Source organism: Jaculus jaculus, chromosome 12 (genome assembly GCF_020740685.1).
Source record: "Jaculus jaculus isolate mJacJac1 chromosome 12, mJacJac1.mat.Y.cur, whole genome shotgun sequence".
Taxonomy (NCBI): domain Eukaryota; kingdom Metazoa; phylum Chordata; class Mammalia; order Rodentia; family Dipodidae; genus Jaculus; species Jaculus jaculus.
Window position 1 is genome coordinate 40,464,085 of NC_059113.1, and position 17,635 is coordinate 40,481,719.

General features: G+C 50.9%; 2 protein-coding genes across 2 annotated transcripts in view; one reads left to right on the plus strand and one right to left on the minus strand.

Annotated features, from left to right (window-relative positions):
- Window positions 1-6,248, plus strand: part of Stx8 (syntaxin 8) — a 287,719-nt gene extending 281,471 nt beyond the window's left edge. The window contains exon 8 of the mRNA XM_004663142.2: window positions 6,078-6,248. Coding sequence (XP_004663199.2) covers window positions 6,078-6,148 — 71 coding nt within the window. The 3' untranslated portion in view covers window positions 6,149-6,248. The remainder of the gene's footprint in view (window positions 1-6,077) is intronic.
- Window positions 6,249-15,098: 8,850 nt separating this feature from the next.
- The window catches only part of Ntn1 (netrin 1), a 192,835-nt gene continuing 190,298 nt past the window's right edge, over window positions 15,099-17,635 (minus strand). Inside the window, exon 7 of the mRNA XM_004663143.2 lies at window positions 15,099-15,506. Within this exon, the coding sequence (XP_004663200.2) occupies window positions 15,178-15,506 (329 nt within the window). The 3' untranslated portion in view covers window positions 15,099-15,177. The remainder of the gene's footprint in view (window positions 15,507-17,635) is intronic.

Here is a 17,635-nt window from a genome sequence, read left to right on the forward strand (position 1 = left end):
GGGGAGGCAGAATGTATAGGGCTGAGCAGCCTATATGGAAGACATAGAGTCTGAGCTGAAATTTGAGCCTGTGGTCCTGAGGTTCGCTGAGAGTAGGACAAATCTATTGGCAGAGGGAACGGGAAGAGAGGGTGGGTCTACGAAGAAGATAGAAGGTACCACCTCCCCACCCTGATCTACAAATCAAAAAAGAAAGCTTGCATTGATGGTTTGGAGGCCAGGCTAAGAAGGAAAATGAAACTCAAAGACCATTGCATTTTTGCATGGTGTATTAATAAAAGCATTATTAGGGGAAATTATCCTGTAGACCTGTGGGGTAAAATAGCTTTAAGCGAGTTGAGACCAAAGGCAGTTCAAAGTGCCCCTCTGCCACTAGTGTCTTGGCCTACTGAACTACAAGGCCTGAGCTGTGACTGGCTGCAGGAAAGCTGTGCTGTGCACGCTGAGGCAGCTGAGCAGCTCAGACCACTCGAGAGTCTGCATGGAGAGCTGCAGGGAGTGGGCCAGTCTGCATGGGGAGCTCCAGGCTGCTTTCCGTAGCCCCTGATCAATCTGAAAATCAGTATGTAAGCACATTAACCTTCCCCCATGGTCTACTCTTTTCTTGGTTTATTTGCCCAGAAAAGGAATTAGAGGGGACATTTACATGAACTTTTGAAAACAAATATTTCAGTTATCTCTTCTGCTCAATCCCTACCTTGGCTGAGTAGTTGGCTCCAAAAGCTCCATGTTTGATCAGCAAGAATGAACTGCTTAATACATAAGTAAATGTCACCTTTCAATAGTCCAGTTATGAGGGAAAACCCTCCCTCCGCAGGAGTCACACACCAGGGCACTCAGCTGTGTGGAGCTTGCTTGTAGGCCTTGACTCCTCCAGTATGGCCTTCAGGGCAGACAATGAGATGTGAATTTAGGTTCAAAACGAACAACCATAGTGAGCAACCTAGAGGGCATTCCTAGTGGGGAAAAAAAAACAGATAAAAAGACTTACATATAACAGTGCCCCCCCCCACCATTTTCTGTCCTGCTTCTCTTCCACACCTCTTGCAGCTTTGTGATCAAAGTGGCCTATTCAGAGACTTATCCTCATACTCCCAGGGAAAGCTAGACTCCATATTTACTGTTTCATTGCCTTGTCCAACTGCACCAAGAGCTGTCACCTGTCCTCTGCTGGGGCAAAGGTATTGGCAACCCAGGCCCTGCTACTTACTGGTTTCCAGTGTTCCACTGGAAAGAAAAAATATTGATCATTAACCCTGATGAACAATCTTCATAAAACAGCCCTGTTCCTGAGTGAATGTCTGTGCCCAGTTTGAAAGGCAATTTGTTTTCTTACATCTCTTTCTAGTTGCCATGAGCTTGACAGTAAATACTGTAAGTGGTTGAGTAATACTCATCTGGTAAACTAACCAAAGGAAATGGACCTTTTTTTTCCGCACTTGTAACCCTGGCACCCTATGCCCGCCCATGTGAGAGACTCTTGAATCCTGGGAGGGAACATCTGCCCAGCCAGGTGCTCACAGTGCTGGGCAGGAGCTGAAACTCAGAGGAAGCGACCCCAGAGCGAGGAGCCTCCCAGGTGTGCTGTGCTCGGCCTCGGCCAAGAGTGCTCATTGTTTAGACGTTGGCAGTCTCCCAGAAGTTCCACAGTTCCACTGTCTTTTTTGTTCCAAATGTCAAACATTTTCTTAGTTCAGGGTTGGATGGTAAGATCCTCCGTCTCCCCAGCCCCAGGCTTGAGCACTGTTGGGAGGCCAAAAACAAAACAAATAATAACATGTTCTGTCTTTGACACTCATGACTCAGTATGGCTCAGATTGTTCTAGGAGCCACCGGCAGGATGGCCATCTGAACCTGGAATGGCTTTCCCATGTTGGGAAGGCTGAAGCTGCGCCTGTGCCCTGCTGCTGTAGCACAGCGTTTCTTCCTCGGTGACTTCCCGAGGTGGCTGTAAGAGCAAGATGCCCAGGAGCTGCTTCCAGATAGCGTATTGGCAACAGGTAGGGGAGGCTACAGATAAGACCAGACTGGCCACATACTGGTTCTTCTTTCAGCTAAGAGATAAATTTATCACAATCAGTATACTCTTCTGCTTTTGCTTACATGCATGTATGTTTAAAACTTTTTACCATTAAAAGTGTATGGAGGCTGAAAAGAGAAGCTAGGAAAATAAGAAGTTGCATCTCAGTTTCTCATCCCCATGGAGTTTGGGTCTCTGTGCCTGATGAATTGCATGTTGCATTAGGTGTCAAGAACCATGGGTGGGCTCAGTGATGCAGGGAGAGTTTAAGAGCATGGTCTGGATTCCAGTGCAGCCTACCAGAACCTCCATTTCCTCGAGGATAAAAGAGAGAAGAAAGTAAGAACTTACTGTGGAGGGAGAGGTGAGCCAAGCTCTCTACCTACAGCACAGAACACCAACCTGATGTACTGGAATATTTAATGGCAGTGGGGACAAGCTTTGCTGGCTTTGAAAAGATCCCCACTCTTTCCAAAACAGCTGTCTATGACTGTGTTTGCAGAGGAGCCTGAGCTGTGCTCACACGGGTCGCTGTGGTCACACACAAGTATGTCTGTTTGGCCCAAGCAATCCCAAAGTTGCCGTTGGCTTCTGCTCATCACAGTTGCCTGACATCTTGAAATGACCTCTTCTGTTGACCAGTGGCACACAGTCCTTTACTTAAGCCTTTCAAAAAATCTTCCAAAGGCCCTGTGTTTTCTCTGAAAGGGTTTGAAGTGCAAAAATCTTATTTGTCTTAAAGCCCCCTTCCATCATTTTTGGACAAGCACCTGTTTATCACATTGTCAACTTACCAAAGTGTCCAAGGGAGAACACTGTCATTCCCATGGGCGGGGTATACCCCGTCATGCTGTTTGTCTAATTCATTTTTTTAATACAGTCCCAACAGTAATTTTAAAGGCATCATTATATTAATAGTCATTCCTATGGGCTCACCCATCCTTGAGCTGAACCTGGGAGCCTTTCCTTGCCTTAGTATGTTAGTGTAGTGTACTGTTTCTGGTTGGTATTGAGCCCTTTTCAGTTTCCTCCTTAACTCATTGTCCCAGCTTCTGCATCCCTATTCACTACTCCTTTTGTGTCTTTCCTATTGTCTCTTCCTTCAGGCCCTTCCAAACTCTCAGTGCCCATCTTCATTTGTCATATTTATAGTACATCTGTGCACAGCTCAGTGTTAGGTCCTGTGACATAGGACAGGGGGACTAAGAAGGCATTGTCCCTGGTGTAGACTCCCACCTATCAGAGAAGGAGGCAGACAGTACCTGACACCTAAGTAGCGTTGATAAGGGCTACCCTGGAGATGTAGAGGGGCAAAATGACCATTATTAACTGGACGTCACAAAGGAGATCTTCAAGGAATGACACAAGTGCTGGGGTTTGGAGGATCCCCTAGTCCAAGAGGGGACACCTCCAAGCAGAAAGTTCAGTATGTATGAAAGTCAGGGGACAGGAGTATGGCACGTTGGAGAAGTAAAGTCAAATGGCTGGAGCCCAGAGCCCAGAGGTGCTGTAGGAGCAGTGGGCTCAGATCATGCATGACCTTCTAGGCGTCCATAGAATCTAGATCTCAGTTTAAGCCACTGGAAGGCTTTAAGCAAAGAGGAACCTGATGAAGTTCACATTAGCTAAAGCTTGTTCCAGCAGTACTGTGGAGGATAGGCTGAGTCAGAAGCAAGGCAGGTTAACCCGGTACTGCAGTGTGGTCCACGCCAGAGCGGGGGGAGGCGGGGATTGTCTAGGGCTCAAGGCATATGCTGGGCTTTATATATATAAACTAAAACCACATGGATGTTTTTGTCTTCACAACCAGTTGTTGCTTTGGACTTTTCATCATTACTTATCCCACTGTTTTCATCATCACCATGGTGTAAAATTTCATGAAGACTTGTATGAGTCTCGATCCCTGGCTGTCCCAGCCTCAGTAGAGAAGCCTTGCTACACACTCAGCTTTTCAGCTGAAGTGCTCACTATTGGGAGCTTGCCTAAGCTGCAATAGTCATGACCTTGGCTCATCCCCCTATTTCCCAAACACCCACCCCTTCCTCCCAGAGGGACTCCCAGTCCTTGGAGTGCCAGGAATTACCTCCTACATGCCACCTCGGTCCATCATCCCCATGCCCATTTTCCTCTCCCTCTCCTGAACCTGCATAGCATAAACCTTTCATCACAGCCAAGAACAAGTTTTCAACCAAATGCCACACTCCTGGCAGAATAACCAAGTAATAGGACTCATTCCTGACCACAGGGAGCTTTTAGTCAACTGGTAGTGTTTCCCAAGACAGAAATAAATGAAACAAAATGTTCTTCCTACATCTGTCTCCCGAGTATTGAGATTAAAGGCATGGGCCACCATGCCTGGCTTTTATATAAATAATTTTTAAAAAGATGATCTTTGGGGCTGGAGTGATAGTTCAATGGTTAAGGCACTTGCCTGCAAAGCCTAATGACCTAGGTTCAATTCTCCAGTACCCAGGTAAAGCCAGATGTACAAAGTGGCATGTGCATCTGGAATTCATTTGCAGTAGCTAGAGGCCCTGGCATACCCATTCTCTTTGTCTCCTCTGTGTCTCTGTCTATTTGCAAATAAATAAAATCCTTTACAGAGCTGAGTGTGGTATTGCACACCTTTAATCCTGGAACTTGGGAGACAGAGGTGGTAGGCTCACCATGAGTTCCAGGCCAGCCTGGAACTACAGAAAGTTTCAGTTCTGCCTGGTCTAGAGCAAGATGCTACCTTGGGAACCCCCCCCCCAAAAAAAAAGCCAAACCCCAATTCTGTGACATTTGGTTTAAAACTTGCTCCTGGATGGGGTGAAGAGTTTATGCCCACATTATTAGGCATAGGAGAAGACAGTGGGCATGGGTACAATGCCTTGATGGAAATATTATCATTTCTATCCAACAGGGCAGCCATCAGCCACATCTGAATATTACATACTTGGAGAAACGGAGCAGAATTTTTAAACTTGACTTTAGTTGATTTCCATGTAAATGGCCAGCTGTGGAGAGTAGTTTCCTGAAGTAGGGCTGTATTGTAACCATGCAGTGCATGTCTTCCTGTAGGAGAACAAGGACATGATCTCCACCTTCTCTGAACCAGCTCCCTAGTCTTCTGTGTGGCATCCTCGTGGCCAAGCAACCCTGCGGGCTTGGCTAACCCTGTTACTTACTACGTGTTTTCATGTACTTTTCCTCATTAGCTCCCTACTTGTCCCTAGGGGCCTCAGTGGGCCAGGTGAGCAAGCTTTCCCTTTACTTACTTTGTGGGCGCCCCATGCAGCTCTGTGGCGACTGTGTTGCCTGTGGCACCTGGCATGTGGTGACAAATCAGTGTTAAATACAGTGTCAGCAAATGAGTGAAGGGTTGTGGGAGGCCAGTGGCCATCTCCCAATCTCCCAGTGTTGGGTAAGAGAATGGTCAGTACTGACTCTGGACACATTGCCCTGGGGACTTGGGGCAAGGCTGGCACATAGAGTTGCACTTGAGGCCACTGGTTAGGCCCTTCATGGCCTCCAGCCCAAAATATTAGCAAGTAAAATTAGAAACTACTAATCTAGAAAACAGACCAAGTGCCTGTAGTGGGGGCTGTTTTTACAGGCAAATGACAGAAGCTTCTTGCTCCCAGGAAGCAGTGTGAAGCCCTGTAGGTAGTAGGGGAATGGAGTCTAGAGTTACCATTTCTTCATAAACACCGAAGCACTTTGCTTGGTTGGTATTTCATCAACGTGAAATCAAATTGGGTAGCAGCTTCTCCTTGCCTTGCGTGTCAAGATGCCATTCTCAAACCGGACCTGGGCACTTAGTGTGCGTCCAAGTGCTGAATGGTGAGCTACAGTCCTGACCCTAGCCTCTCCCAGGGCTCAGTTGTTCAAATAGAGCCTTGGCATCACACTGGAGGTGGCAATGGCTGTTTGCTGGCTCCCTGGAGCCCCTGGCTGCTGAACCCACTAGCCTGTAAAGTCAGAACCGTGTCTGATGTCCCCTGCAGATACTTCCTAGAGTGTGCAATGCCTCTCTGGTCTGAGTCATTGAAAGAAGTGTTCTTCTCTTTTGCAGGGATGATAATGGTGATTTTACTACTTCTCGTGGCTATTGTGGTTGTTGCAGTCTGGCCAACCAATGGATAGCAATAAAAGGACCACCCGCCATGACACCTGCCAGTGAGAATGAAAGCCCAACACCCTTTTGGTATGCAACACCTGCTCTCAATAAATTCCTCAAAGCCCAGATTCTTGATGTGCATTACTTCAGTAGAGTTGCAGAGCTGAGCAGCTCTGCAGAGCTACCTAGAGCACTGGCCCACTGGTTTCAACCTCAATTTGGTGCTAGCCAGAGGACCCTCAAGTGATCACTGTCCTGTGGTTGTTAGTGGATTTCAGCCAGAGGGTCCTGAACATCACAGGAGCTGCTAAGCTAATATGCAGCTTGTACCCACGATGTCTGGCCAGCTTGAGCTAGTCAGGTGCCTATGTGGACAGTCATGTGTCTAGGCAGTAGGGCAAGAATGATGCAAGGGCCATGCAGAAGGGGTGACCATGTAGACATGTGCCTGTCACCATGCTCTACTTAGTCACCCAAAGGGTTGAGCACTCCCCATGGTGCTGCCTGCTCCTGCTGTGAAGAATATTGGGGATCTATTTTGGGAACTGCCTTCAGACCTGGACCCACATTCTCTTCTGTTTTCTCAGCAATAGTGAACTCATTCTTCAAGGTTGAAGCATGTAAGCTGTGTAAGCAGTCTGTTGCCTGAGGCGTTGAGATAGAGAGTGCTCAGATGGTGAAGGACTGTTTAGGGGCAGAGAAAGGTGTGATTTTGAAGGGCAAACAATGTCTTTGGCTCCTCTATGAGCTTTGACCCCCATGTATGTGTGTCCAGAGCATGAGGGTGCACATGCACATGTATGTGTGCATGAGAGAGAGAGAGAAGGGACTGCAAGGAATAAGAGGGCCACTGAATAAGTGGCTTTGGAATCTGAGGGTACAGAGAGGCCCAAGCAGCATGCCCACTCTCCTCTCTGTGGAGAAAGCATCTGGGCAGCTGGCCTTGTTTGGTCCTCTATGACAGAAGAGTTGGTTAAGTAGCAGAGGTTGCAAGAGTGCTGGTTTCACTGAGGAGGATGGAATAGGCCTGTGGAAGGGGACTCTGGGTGGAGCTTTCCTCAGGAGAATGTGACCCAAGACCCTCTCAGGTAAGCTGTGGCACAGCCTAGAATTGTGTCCTTTCCCGGTACCATAAGACCAAAGATTCCAGGTAATCTGGGGAAGTCTGGGATCCATGAGGCCAGACACCTGCTCAGCTCTGACTATATCCCTTACTCTAGAGCTCAGGCCAGTGGGACAGCCACCGGGCTTACTGTGGCAGAGGACATGGGGCTCTGGAAACTCACAGGCCCACAGGGAGAAAGGTTCAGCCCAGGAGCAAGCCAGGATCTCAGAAGGCCACCATCTGCTGGCCAGTTACTAGTGACCTGACTGCTTAACCATCAGGAACTGGACAAAACACCCAGTCAGGAAGGCAGAGAGTCTGAAATATACAGCTAAGCCCCAAGGACAATCATGCCACTTACCCTCTCTGTGACCATAAACAAGTTACCTATCTGTCCCTATGTTCTCATCTAGAAAATGGAGTTGAGACAAGGCTCGTCTGTGAAGACCAGGCGAGGTACTTGAGGCAAGCACTTGGCTCAGCTGAGAAAGGACTCTTCCTCTAAGCCAAAACTAATCCTGGGCAGCTAGTGGTTTCCCAGTCCAGAGCTCAGGATTCCATCCCCTGCTTTCTACTGAGTGCTACAGGCTGTGACAGGGAGCTGGACCAAGAACAAAGCTCTCCTGTCAGTTTGGTCCGATACCTACCCACTGAGCTCCCAAGTTCACAAGGACAGTAAGGACCCAGAGACTGACTTAGCTGAATGATGGGGTCCATGTTCTGTTAGGAGGTGGCAAGGGGCAGAGAGAGTATGGAACAGGACAACCATGAGGCTCAGCCATGCTGTCCCAGAGCAGACTGTGGAAGGACAGAGAGAAGAGCGGGCTTCTTGTCAGGAGCATATGGTGATGAGAGGGGCTGTGTTGGACCAGGGACTGGGACTTTGGGATGCCATTTTGGCCTGGGACACATTTGTCAGGGTGGGGTGGTTGCTAATGGATCATCCAAGGAAAGACCAAGAATCTACAGAGCCATATCTTCCAATCCTGTGTCAAACCCCAAATCTGTACAAACACTGTCTCCTTGGATCCCCCGACTTTGGAGCTCAGAGGAGGGAGCATTGACGGTCTGTTTGACTTTCTCACCTACTCTTGACTTGCTCAGCACGGAGTCCCGGCAACTCGTGGGGAGTCTCTGAACCAGAGCCATGGAGGCCTGGCTTAGTGGCACTGAAAGGCCTTTTCAGGAAGACACTGGGCCGATGTCTGCACACAGCAGCTTCTGTTCTTCAGGCTGAATGGGCTGTAGGCCCAGCCCCAGCATTGCTAGCTGTGTGGCCCTCAACAAGTTACTTTACATCTCTGCATCCATGGGCAGGGGAGGGTGGAGGGAAAGCTGCCAGGGGGGTTGAAGTAGAATACCCACCTCCCAGGCCCCTTCCCCAGCTTGGTCTTTCCCAAAAGGTAGTTTTCTTACTGCATCAAGCCAGCAGTGGCAAGGCATGCCCAGGTTGAGATGGACTGTTTTGGGAACCTCCTGCCTTGAGACCCTGACTCTCAAAACATGGAAGATAGCTTAGGGAGAAATGGCACTTGCCAGCATGGTTTTCAGGGTCTGGCTTCCCTGGGGGCTGCACTCTGGGTGACGTGCAGGGAACACTCTGGAACTGGCCAGCTGTGCCTTGCAATCTCAGAGTTTGAAGGAGAGTGGCGAGACAGGGCCGCAGCACTGCTCTCTGAAGTGCTTTTCAGTGAAAATAAACCTTACTAAAGTAACAGCAGAAGAATTGTTTAACTCAACCAATTATTAATTATAAGCATTTTAAGGCTGGATACCATATAAAGAAATCCAGATACGTGGGTACAGCTGGTACTTTGTGACATTTAAACTTTATAATTATTAATAACTGCACTAAACCCGAGCTGTCATTAGCCCCAAGACACTGCTCCTGTCGATACCTGCAAGGCCTCAGCCTGGATACAGTATCCACCAGACCTCTGTGGCTTTGACACAAGAAATCCTTGAGCTTCTTTTCTCTGCTCTCTGTAGCCAGCCTACTGGGATTAGGTGCCCAGGACTGTCCAACCACAGGGTTGCTGCAGAATTCCTGATTGTTCCTCGCCTTTAAGAACCGTCTGGCCTGACTAGTCAGATCTACTGGAAGCCAGCCAAATAGCTGAATTTCCCCCTCCTTCAGGTTTAGAGTTATACTGGCAGCTTTTTGCACTGACCCTAAAGTGAAAGAGCATCCATGCTCCAGTTAAGTGGGTATATATCCCCTCCCTCATTTTAAAAGGTGGGACCGAACTCTTTAATTGCACCATAGGATTTTACAGGCTTCCTCCCAAGTACATGTTGACAACAAAGGGCATTGACCTCCTAGAATGTTTTGCTATCCCTGCAGAGTCTCCAATTCGATAAAGCAATGAACTAATCCATCGACGTACTTTATTTCTCACTGGGTGTTCTTCCTTTCACTCCCAGTTTTCTTGGCACATTTATTTTATGACTTTATTTAGTCATAGAAAGGGTATGGAAAGAGATGTCTGTTCAGTGAAGTCTGAGACCAAGGGGTGTGTCCACCCAGGTAGACATCTCCATACCAGGAACTGTCCTTGGGACATGCAGGAGTGACTGGGTAGTGTCTCCCAGGTCTTTGGAGTGAACTGGCTCCTGGGTCTCTGATGAGGATGGCTCAGCTTCCTTGAGCTTAGGCAGTCCGATCTATAAATCAGGCTGTTCACACTGCCATGGGCCAGTGTTTGTTGGAGATCTGTCTTATTCCCTATATACTTTGGGTTGGGCAGATGTAAAATTTTGTGTCTCCAGTCAGTGGAAGACCCTAAGAGGCAGTGAGCTATTCAGTCTGTAATCAACAGTCTCCTTCCAGCACAGGGCCTGGCCATGGTGGAGCCGCCTCACTCCCAGACACAGACACCTTTATGGAGAGAACAAGCCATACCATGAAAGTCCTTTAGAACTGGACCCCTGACCTTAAAATGACCAAAGACGAGAATCAAACTACCAAGTGCATCACAGAATTTAGCCCCAGTCTCAGTCAGCGGGACATATATCCCACAAATATTCAAGCTGGTGCTGCAAGTGCCTGAAACTTCAGACAAAGCTTGTTTTCTGCTTGGCCTGTCCAGCCAACAAGACCTTATTCTGGTCCCCACCCACCCACTGTCACACATTGTCATTCAACAGGGATTTCCGAGATGGACTGGGACACCGTCCCTATGTGTACCTACTTGCCCTAGCTTGGAGCCCCGGTTCTTAAAGCCAGTCCCAGAGAGGGTAGCAGCACCTCCAGCCTGCCTGCTGCATGGCAGATGAAGGCATTCTGTGCCTCTGGAGGCAGGGTCCCGGGAGTGCGTGTTGCTGAGGGACTGGCCTAGGCCAGCGACTGCACCTTGTTTTTAGAACCGCTGGTGCAGAAACATGACCCGCTTCACGCAGCATGCCAGCACATGCTCCTGGGGGCTGGCTTGTTTGTCTAGTAAAGAAATCACAGCCATTCAGAGGCTTAAACATAGCCTTAAACCCAGTGTGCTCAGCTCTTGGAGGCTGTGTGGTGCTGGCATGGGCCCAGTCTCTGGCCTGCACAAAACCCTCAGCAATGGCTTCAAAAACGCATTTTGCGAGATCTCTGAAGTTTCACCAGCCTGCTTTATTTTCTCATTAATCCCTACTTGGCTTTGAGTAGAAGAAATAGGTAGTATAAAAGTCAAAAAGGACTTTCAGGGCTGGAGAGATGGCTTAGCGCTTGCCTGCAAAGCCTAAGGACCCAGGTTCTATTCGCCAGGCCCACATAAGCCAGAAGCACATGGTGACACATATGTCTGAAGTTCATTTGCAGTGGCTAAAGGCCCTGGTGTACCCATTCTCGTTATTACTTTCTATCCGCCTCTTTCTCCCTGTTTTTAATATATTTTTTTAAAAAGGGACTTGCAGGTTCTGAATCTATGAAAAGGCCAAATGTTGCCCCACTCTGCTGTGGCCAGTGGAATAAGTGGCATGGAACCCCCTTTTCCTTATCCCAAGCCCACCCTGTCTGAGAGCTCACAAAGATCTATCCCAGGAGTAGTGACTGAATTTCAGATTGTCCCATTTGAGAGCCTGTTAGCTCAAAAATAGCAGTCAGAGCCAGCAAGCCCCCAGGACTTTCCAGGCAAGGCTGCTCTTTCCCTGCCTTTTTTGGGTAGTTAGGGCTCTTTGTTTAAAATACACACACAGGAGTCTGTCTGTGGGCTGTTTTAGGGCAAGACGCCATATTCCTTAAGTTGCTAGAAGACTCCACCCTTTTACCTCCTCACATGCCACCATCATAGCTCAGGCCACCAAGAAAGACTGGGACACAGAACAGTATACGAGAGTTTATTTAATGATATCTGGATTTAGTTCTATCCTGTGGGGCCCACGTTACAAGTTCCATCTGGGTCCATTACAACTCTAACATCAACAACAAAAACAAAAAAAAAAACTTTAAAAAAGGAAAATCCACAACTTTCTCCATGTCATTAAATATATTCATATATAATAACCATAATATATTAGTATGCATTGGAAAGGAACACTGACCCAAACAATATGTCATGGTCACAACTAAACATTTACAATTCTGAGTGGCAACGCAGGAGGGAGTCCAGGGAGGCCGGTAGGCGCATCCAGAGCAGGAAATGGGAAGGAATGTCCAATGACACAAGAAGTGAGGTTGCTTGGTTTTGGGCAGGGGATGGCCCCACGACAACAATGTTGAGACTCCTGGGGTACGGGCATGGGCTGTGGTCCACAGGAATGCCTGCCCACAGTTTGCCTACACTCTAGGCTCTGCATATAGAGGGATCCTTTATGTGTTGAGACCCTAATGGCACCACCTTGTAGTCTCTAAGGGTCTTATTTCAGCTTGGGACAACTCTTAAGACAAACCTGTCCCCACTGCCTGCATGTTGCTACTGAGGCAGAGTTCTAGGAAGTCTCCCACGTGACCTGGGCTGCTCCCAGCCTCCCTGGGCTTTGCCCCAGGTATCCCTCCCCAGCTGAGGCTGCTGCCTTCCACTCTACTTTCAAACATAGAAGCTATGGACAGAGACTGTCGCCTGCAAGCGCATGGGAGGGTGGCCGGTTATTCCCATCCTCTACCTACACTTTGTGTGACTGTGTCAGGGCAGCAAGCACTAGCTTGCAGGGGCATCAGACCTCCCAGTTGGTAAGAAACAGGACAGCTAGGGGATCTGACTGGAAAAGGACACCTAACCTGGGATGGTTTTCTTCAAAGACCTACATAGCACAACTCTGGTTAATACACTCTCAAACCTGAAGCCTACTTCCATTTTGCGTCCCTTCCTAACTGTACAAACAGGAGGCCTCCTCTCCCCTTTCCGTCGCCCCCCTGGAGAGGACTATGGGCAGAGTGGTAGAGGGCTGCCTTCCCAAGACTGACCCTCAGGTGAGCTGGCTTCTGGCTGGGTCCGGGACATGGAGGCAGCAGCTGTGACAAACTGCAGTCCCAGCAATGACCTCATCTGCAGCCTGGCTCATCTGGCCATTCAGCATAGTCCTCAAGGGCCAGGCCCCTAGGTGGCTGCCCTTGCCCTGGAGGGCAGGGGCAGGGGTGCTGAGCAACAGTGCAAGGCTAAAGGCTGGCGGGATTTCCAGCAAGACACCTTGGTGCTTACCTGGCCCCTAGCTCTAGCCAAGAGGCCTCGGAGACCACCAGCAATGGCTCTCACTGGACACCAGGTGCAACTGGGACCCAGGGCACTTGGGGCAGGTGAAAAACTACGCTGATACAGACAGAAAAAGTGCAGCTGCCACACAGCAAGCTGCCCTCTGTTGTTGATGGTGCCCACCAAACCACACTGGGCATCAGGGCCCAGACAGAGAGGCTCTTTCCCTCTAAACTTGGCTTGGGCCAGCAAAGCTGCACACCCCTTCCCAGGGTATGTCTGCCATTGCCAGCCCCTTCCAGAAGCCCTCCTTCCTGTGTGAAGCAGCCAAGCCACCTTTCCACTCTGCACCCTTCTACTCTTGATGCCTTCTCTGAAGATGTCACTGTGCCTGTCCCAACCCCAGTATAGACCACATCCAAAGTCCTCCAGAGGACCGGATCTCAGGTGACAGCTTGCCCACGGCCACCTCTCCTAACTTCCCAGGGCATGGACGAATGAATGGGTGACAGAGCTATGTGCAGCCAGGGACAGTGCTGGATGGGGTCCGAAAGCTAGAGTGTGAGTCCCACTGTTTCCGTGTACTTGTGTGAACTTGGGCATGTGTATGCCAGGATTTTTGTGGTTTTTCTTTTTTTTGCTGGTGACAGTGAGGGTGACAATCCCTGTCATAGGAGGTTGTGATGAGGACAGGCTGGGAATGTGCAGGTAAAGTGCCTGGCACAAAGCAGGTGCTCAGTAAATGGCAGTGATAATGTGGGCAGAAATGAGAGGAGCAAAGGAAGTGGCCAAAGGGCCAACCAAGCTTCATTCCTTGTATAGCCCTTCTGGGCAGCCAAATGGCAGGGGAAATGAAACCAATTTCCTGACTGAGAGGGGAGCCAGGCCTCTCATCTACTGCAGGGGGTGTGAGGGTAGAGCCAGAGGCCCCAATATAGGGAGGCAGGGAAGACGAAGGAGGCCTGTGAGGCAAGTGGATAGGAAGGCCCTGCAGTTACCTGCCTAAGGATAATCTCTAGGAAACTTACCAGGGGGCTGGACACACCAAACACAAAGCATGGTGACCTCCACAAAGAGGACATCCAGAAAGGAGTGGGTACAGCCGCCCAGGCTAGACCTGTGGGCCGCAGTGGGCTTCTTGGCTTAGTAGCCGTGTGGACCCTTTCCTTGGGAGCCACCAGTGACGGCAGCAACAGGAAGTGGTCATGGCTTCCCTGGCTCCCAGGAACCTGGCTACTCCCAGCCCTGCCTGCTTGTGGCTTGGGCACTTGGGCACCTCGCTGAGCCAGCAACCCTGTCCTGACTCAAGCAAACCTTCCCCCAAGCCCGGCCCAACTGCCTATACAGCCGGCATTCCATGCCCATGCCCTACCAGGCCCTTTCCAGCTGTTGACACTGCTGAGAGGCCTTGTGGGAGCTGATGTCATTACACAAATAGTGTCACTGCCCTAAACCCAACCAGTACCCCCTTCCCCGCCCCTGGAAAATGTCATAAAAGGGGCTGTTTCCAAGTTTCCAAAAAGGAAACTCTCTGGGAGGTTTGGTTTGCAATGCCTCCTCCAACAGGCGCTCCGGCAGTGGCACTGACCACCCGGCTTGGGCTTCTGGAGGTGGGGGGTGGGTATCCTTGGGCCCTCAGCCCTCTGGATGGTCCAGAAGCCTGGATCAGCCCCACTGGGGCAGGGCAGGGGCCTCCTCTCCCCACAGATGGTGAATTCCCACCCAGAAGGATCAGCCCAGCAGGTGGCGGTGGAGACCGGATGCTGACTGCCCCAATGCCATCTGGCCCCTTTAACGTGGGCACTAGGTTGTCACAGTCAGGGGACCTGTGGGAATTCCTCGACAGCAGGGTCAGGGAGAAAGGAGGGGCTTGTCTTGTGTGTGTGTGGGGGGGGTGGTGGTGATTTAGTCGCCCCTGCCCAGGATGCAAGCTGAAAATTCACAGTTCTCACATGCCCTTCTCCATGACCACCAATCCCGCGGCTGCTGCCCACTGTGCCATTCTGTGCCCAATCCTTGGGTCCCAGGGTGGACTACCCTCAGCCCCTCCACGGCGACCCCAACTAGCCCTAGGGAAGCGCATCTCTGCTCTGGAAGGAGCGCCGTGAGGTAGCTATGTCTCGTCCTCATTTCTCCAGGGCCTGGCCTGTTGGGGGCACCGTGCTCTGTGCACGCGGCTGCCGCCAGGGGCGAGGGACGGGGTGGAGCCGCCGAGGGCCCCGCCCCCGCGCAGACTGTGCCCCGCTCCCGCCCTCCCCCCACCTGGGAAAGTCCTAGTGGGCCAAGTCCACTGGCCTGACACGGCCCGCTCGCTGGGGGCCCGGCGCGCCACGCCTCCGCGCTAGGCCTTCTTGCACTTGCCCTTCTTCTCGCGCTGCTGGAACTTGCGAAGCCTCCGCGCCCACGTGTCCCGCCACTGGATCACCAGGCTGCTCTTGTCCGCCACGATGCCGCTCTGGTCTGGCGAGTCCTCGGCGTTGCCCAGCAGCAAGTACTTCTTGGGGGACTTGATTTTGGGACACTTGCAGGCGATGTCTCTCGAGCGGATCCATAAGCTCTGGTCACCACGGCGGATGCGACTCGTGCCCTGCTTGTACACGGAGATGATGTTCACTGTGAACTTCCACCAGTCCCCTGCCTTGTCCGCCTTCAGAATGTGGATCTGGACAGCTGCAAGGAAGCACAGACAGGGATGATGGGCCGTGGTCCGGGAAGAGCAAGCAGGCCTGCCTCCGGGACCAGGTGGCCCCTATATCCATCTGCTTCTCCATGGACCTGGAAAAAGGGAATGGGGCCGGGGCTGCGCTCCCACAAGGGGCAAATGGGTGGGCTGAGGCTAAACTGACCCTGGAACCCCAGCTGCTAATGCCTGAGCCAAGGTCACCGCCTTTTTGCAACAAACTCTCTCCTGGCAGATGTGAAGAGATTAATGGGGGCGTGGTTGCTGGAATTAGCCACACCCCTAGCACTCCCAGTAAGTCACCTGCCCTGGGCAGGTGGTCTCTGACAGCTGTGCTGAATCACTCCTCACAGCTGGAGGAAGGGTATGGCTCACGTGAATGCCCCTCTAAAGGCCCCCATCCTTCACCCAAGCCTCACGATAACCCAGACACACAATCTCGGCAGGCTACCATGGGGCCTGAGCTCCCAGGTACCCAGAGCTCCCTTTCCACGGTCCTGAGTCTTTGTACTGCTGCCTCAAGAGCCTGAACCTTCCCAGCTAGACTGCCTTCCTCTCCACTTCTCCAGGGGCCTCTCTGATTGCTGGGGCCCTACCTCTTCCAATCTTCTGCCAGTATATTCCTAGTATAGAGGTTCTAAAACCGGCATGCCTTTCAGACTCCCTTGGAGAGCTTTTAGAAACCCACTGCTGGGTTGGTTCCAGAGGTTCAGATTCAACAGAACTGGGTGGGGCCCAGGGGCACTCATGCTGCTGGTCCATGACACATAGGATCAGTGCCCAAGTACATGCAACAGGTGTTACTGAGTCTTTCAGTGCAATCTGGAAAAGGAGGGGGGACATTTTTCAAGTTGTGAAGCACCAGGTTAAAGTCAAGAGATTTCCTTGCTACAGCCTTTTGAAAGTTGATGAGTCATGCACATGCATGCTCGTTTCCCAAATGCCACACTGACTCTTAAGACCCCTGTTTCCCAAATGTCACTGCCTTTAAGAGCCCTGTTTCCCAAATGCCACTGACTCTAAGACCCCCGTTTCCCAAATGCCACCAACTGTAAGACCCCCATTTCCCAAATGCCACCAATTGTAAGACCCCCGTTTCCCAAATGCCACCGACTGTAAGACCCCTGTTTCCCAAATGCCACTGACTGTAAGACCTTCCTGTTGGCCCATCTCAGGTCACCAGAGTCTCATGGAGCTTACATGGGGAACTGCCATGGGTGGAGGGACACATGACTTCTCCAACAGTCTAGGAGATTCTAGAGAAGGCCTCCACTGTGCTCATCTCTATTCAAGGGAAACAGCCATCATTCTCATCCCCACAGTCAGCCTCTGTCCCATGGTGACCCCACGCCAAGGCATTGTCCCCTGGACTGGCTAAAGATTCTCTGGTCACTGATTGTATATGAGCCCTCCTGGGAAAGGACAGAATCTCCTGTCTCCAAGAGCCACGAAGTCATGTCCCCAGGGAAGGCCCAGTGCTCATATCCCCAACTTCCACCCCAGGCAGTGGGCCCACCTGGAGATCCACCATCCTCCTGCACTGGCTGACCCCCTTCTCCAGGTCTCAGGGGAGGGGGTCATCCTGCTGCTTTCACTCTCAGGGTACCTCCTGCACCCACACTGGCTGGTCTAGTGATGGAGAAGAGCAAATAGATGGGAGCAGGGAAGCCCCAGATGCTGTCGGACCCATATTCCTGAGGGGTGGGAAGTGGTGGATTTCCCCATATTTTCATTTCAGCTGTTTCTGGGCATCCTGAACTTTGCACTGCTGTCTGAGGGTGCCAAAGAATGGCTGCCATGGCAACCGTTTCCATGTTTTTGTCACCAAGGGACTCAACACTCAGTGTGAACTCTGACAGTGGGGGTGGGGAAGCCCTCCAGCCCAGAGAAGTGAGTAGGCTGTGTGTATCTGACTATGCAGAGGGAGGTCACCGTGGCAACTGAGTGTCCCTCAGCTAAGTGATGGGGGAGCTATTGCCAGGCTCCCATTTCCTCTCCCTAGGACTGAGCTGAATACAAAATGAACCACCCTGGAGATATGGCTGGCTCCCTGTGTGACACCACTGGGCTAGATGTGTGGAGGCCCCTCCGGCTGCAGCCCTTGAAGGCAGCTTAATCA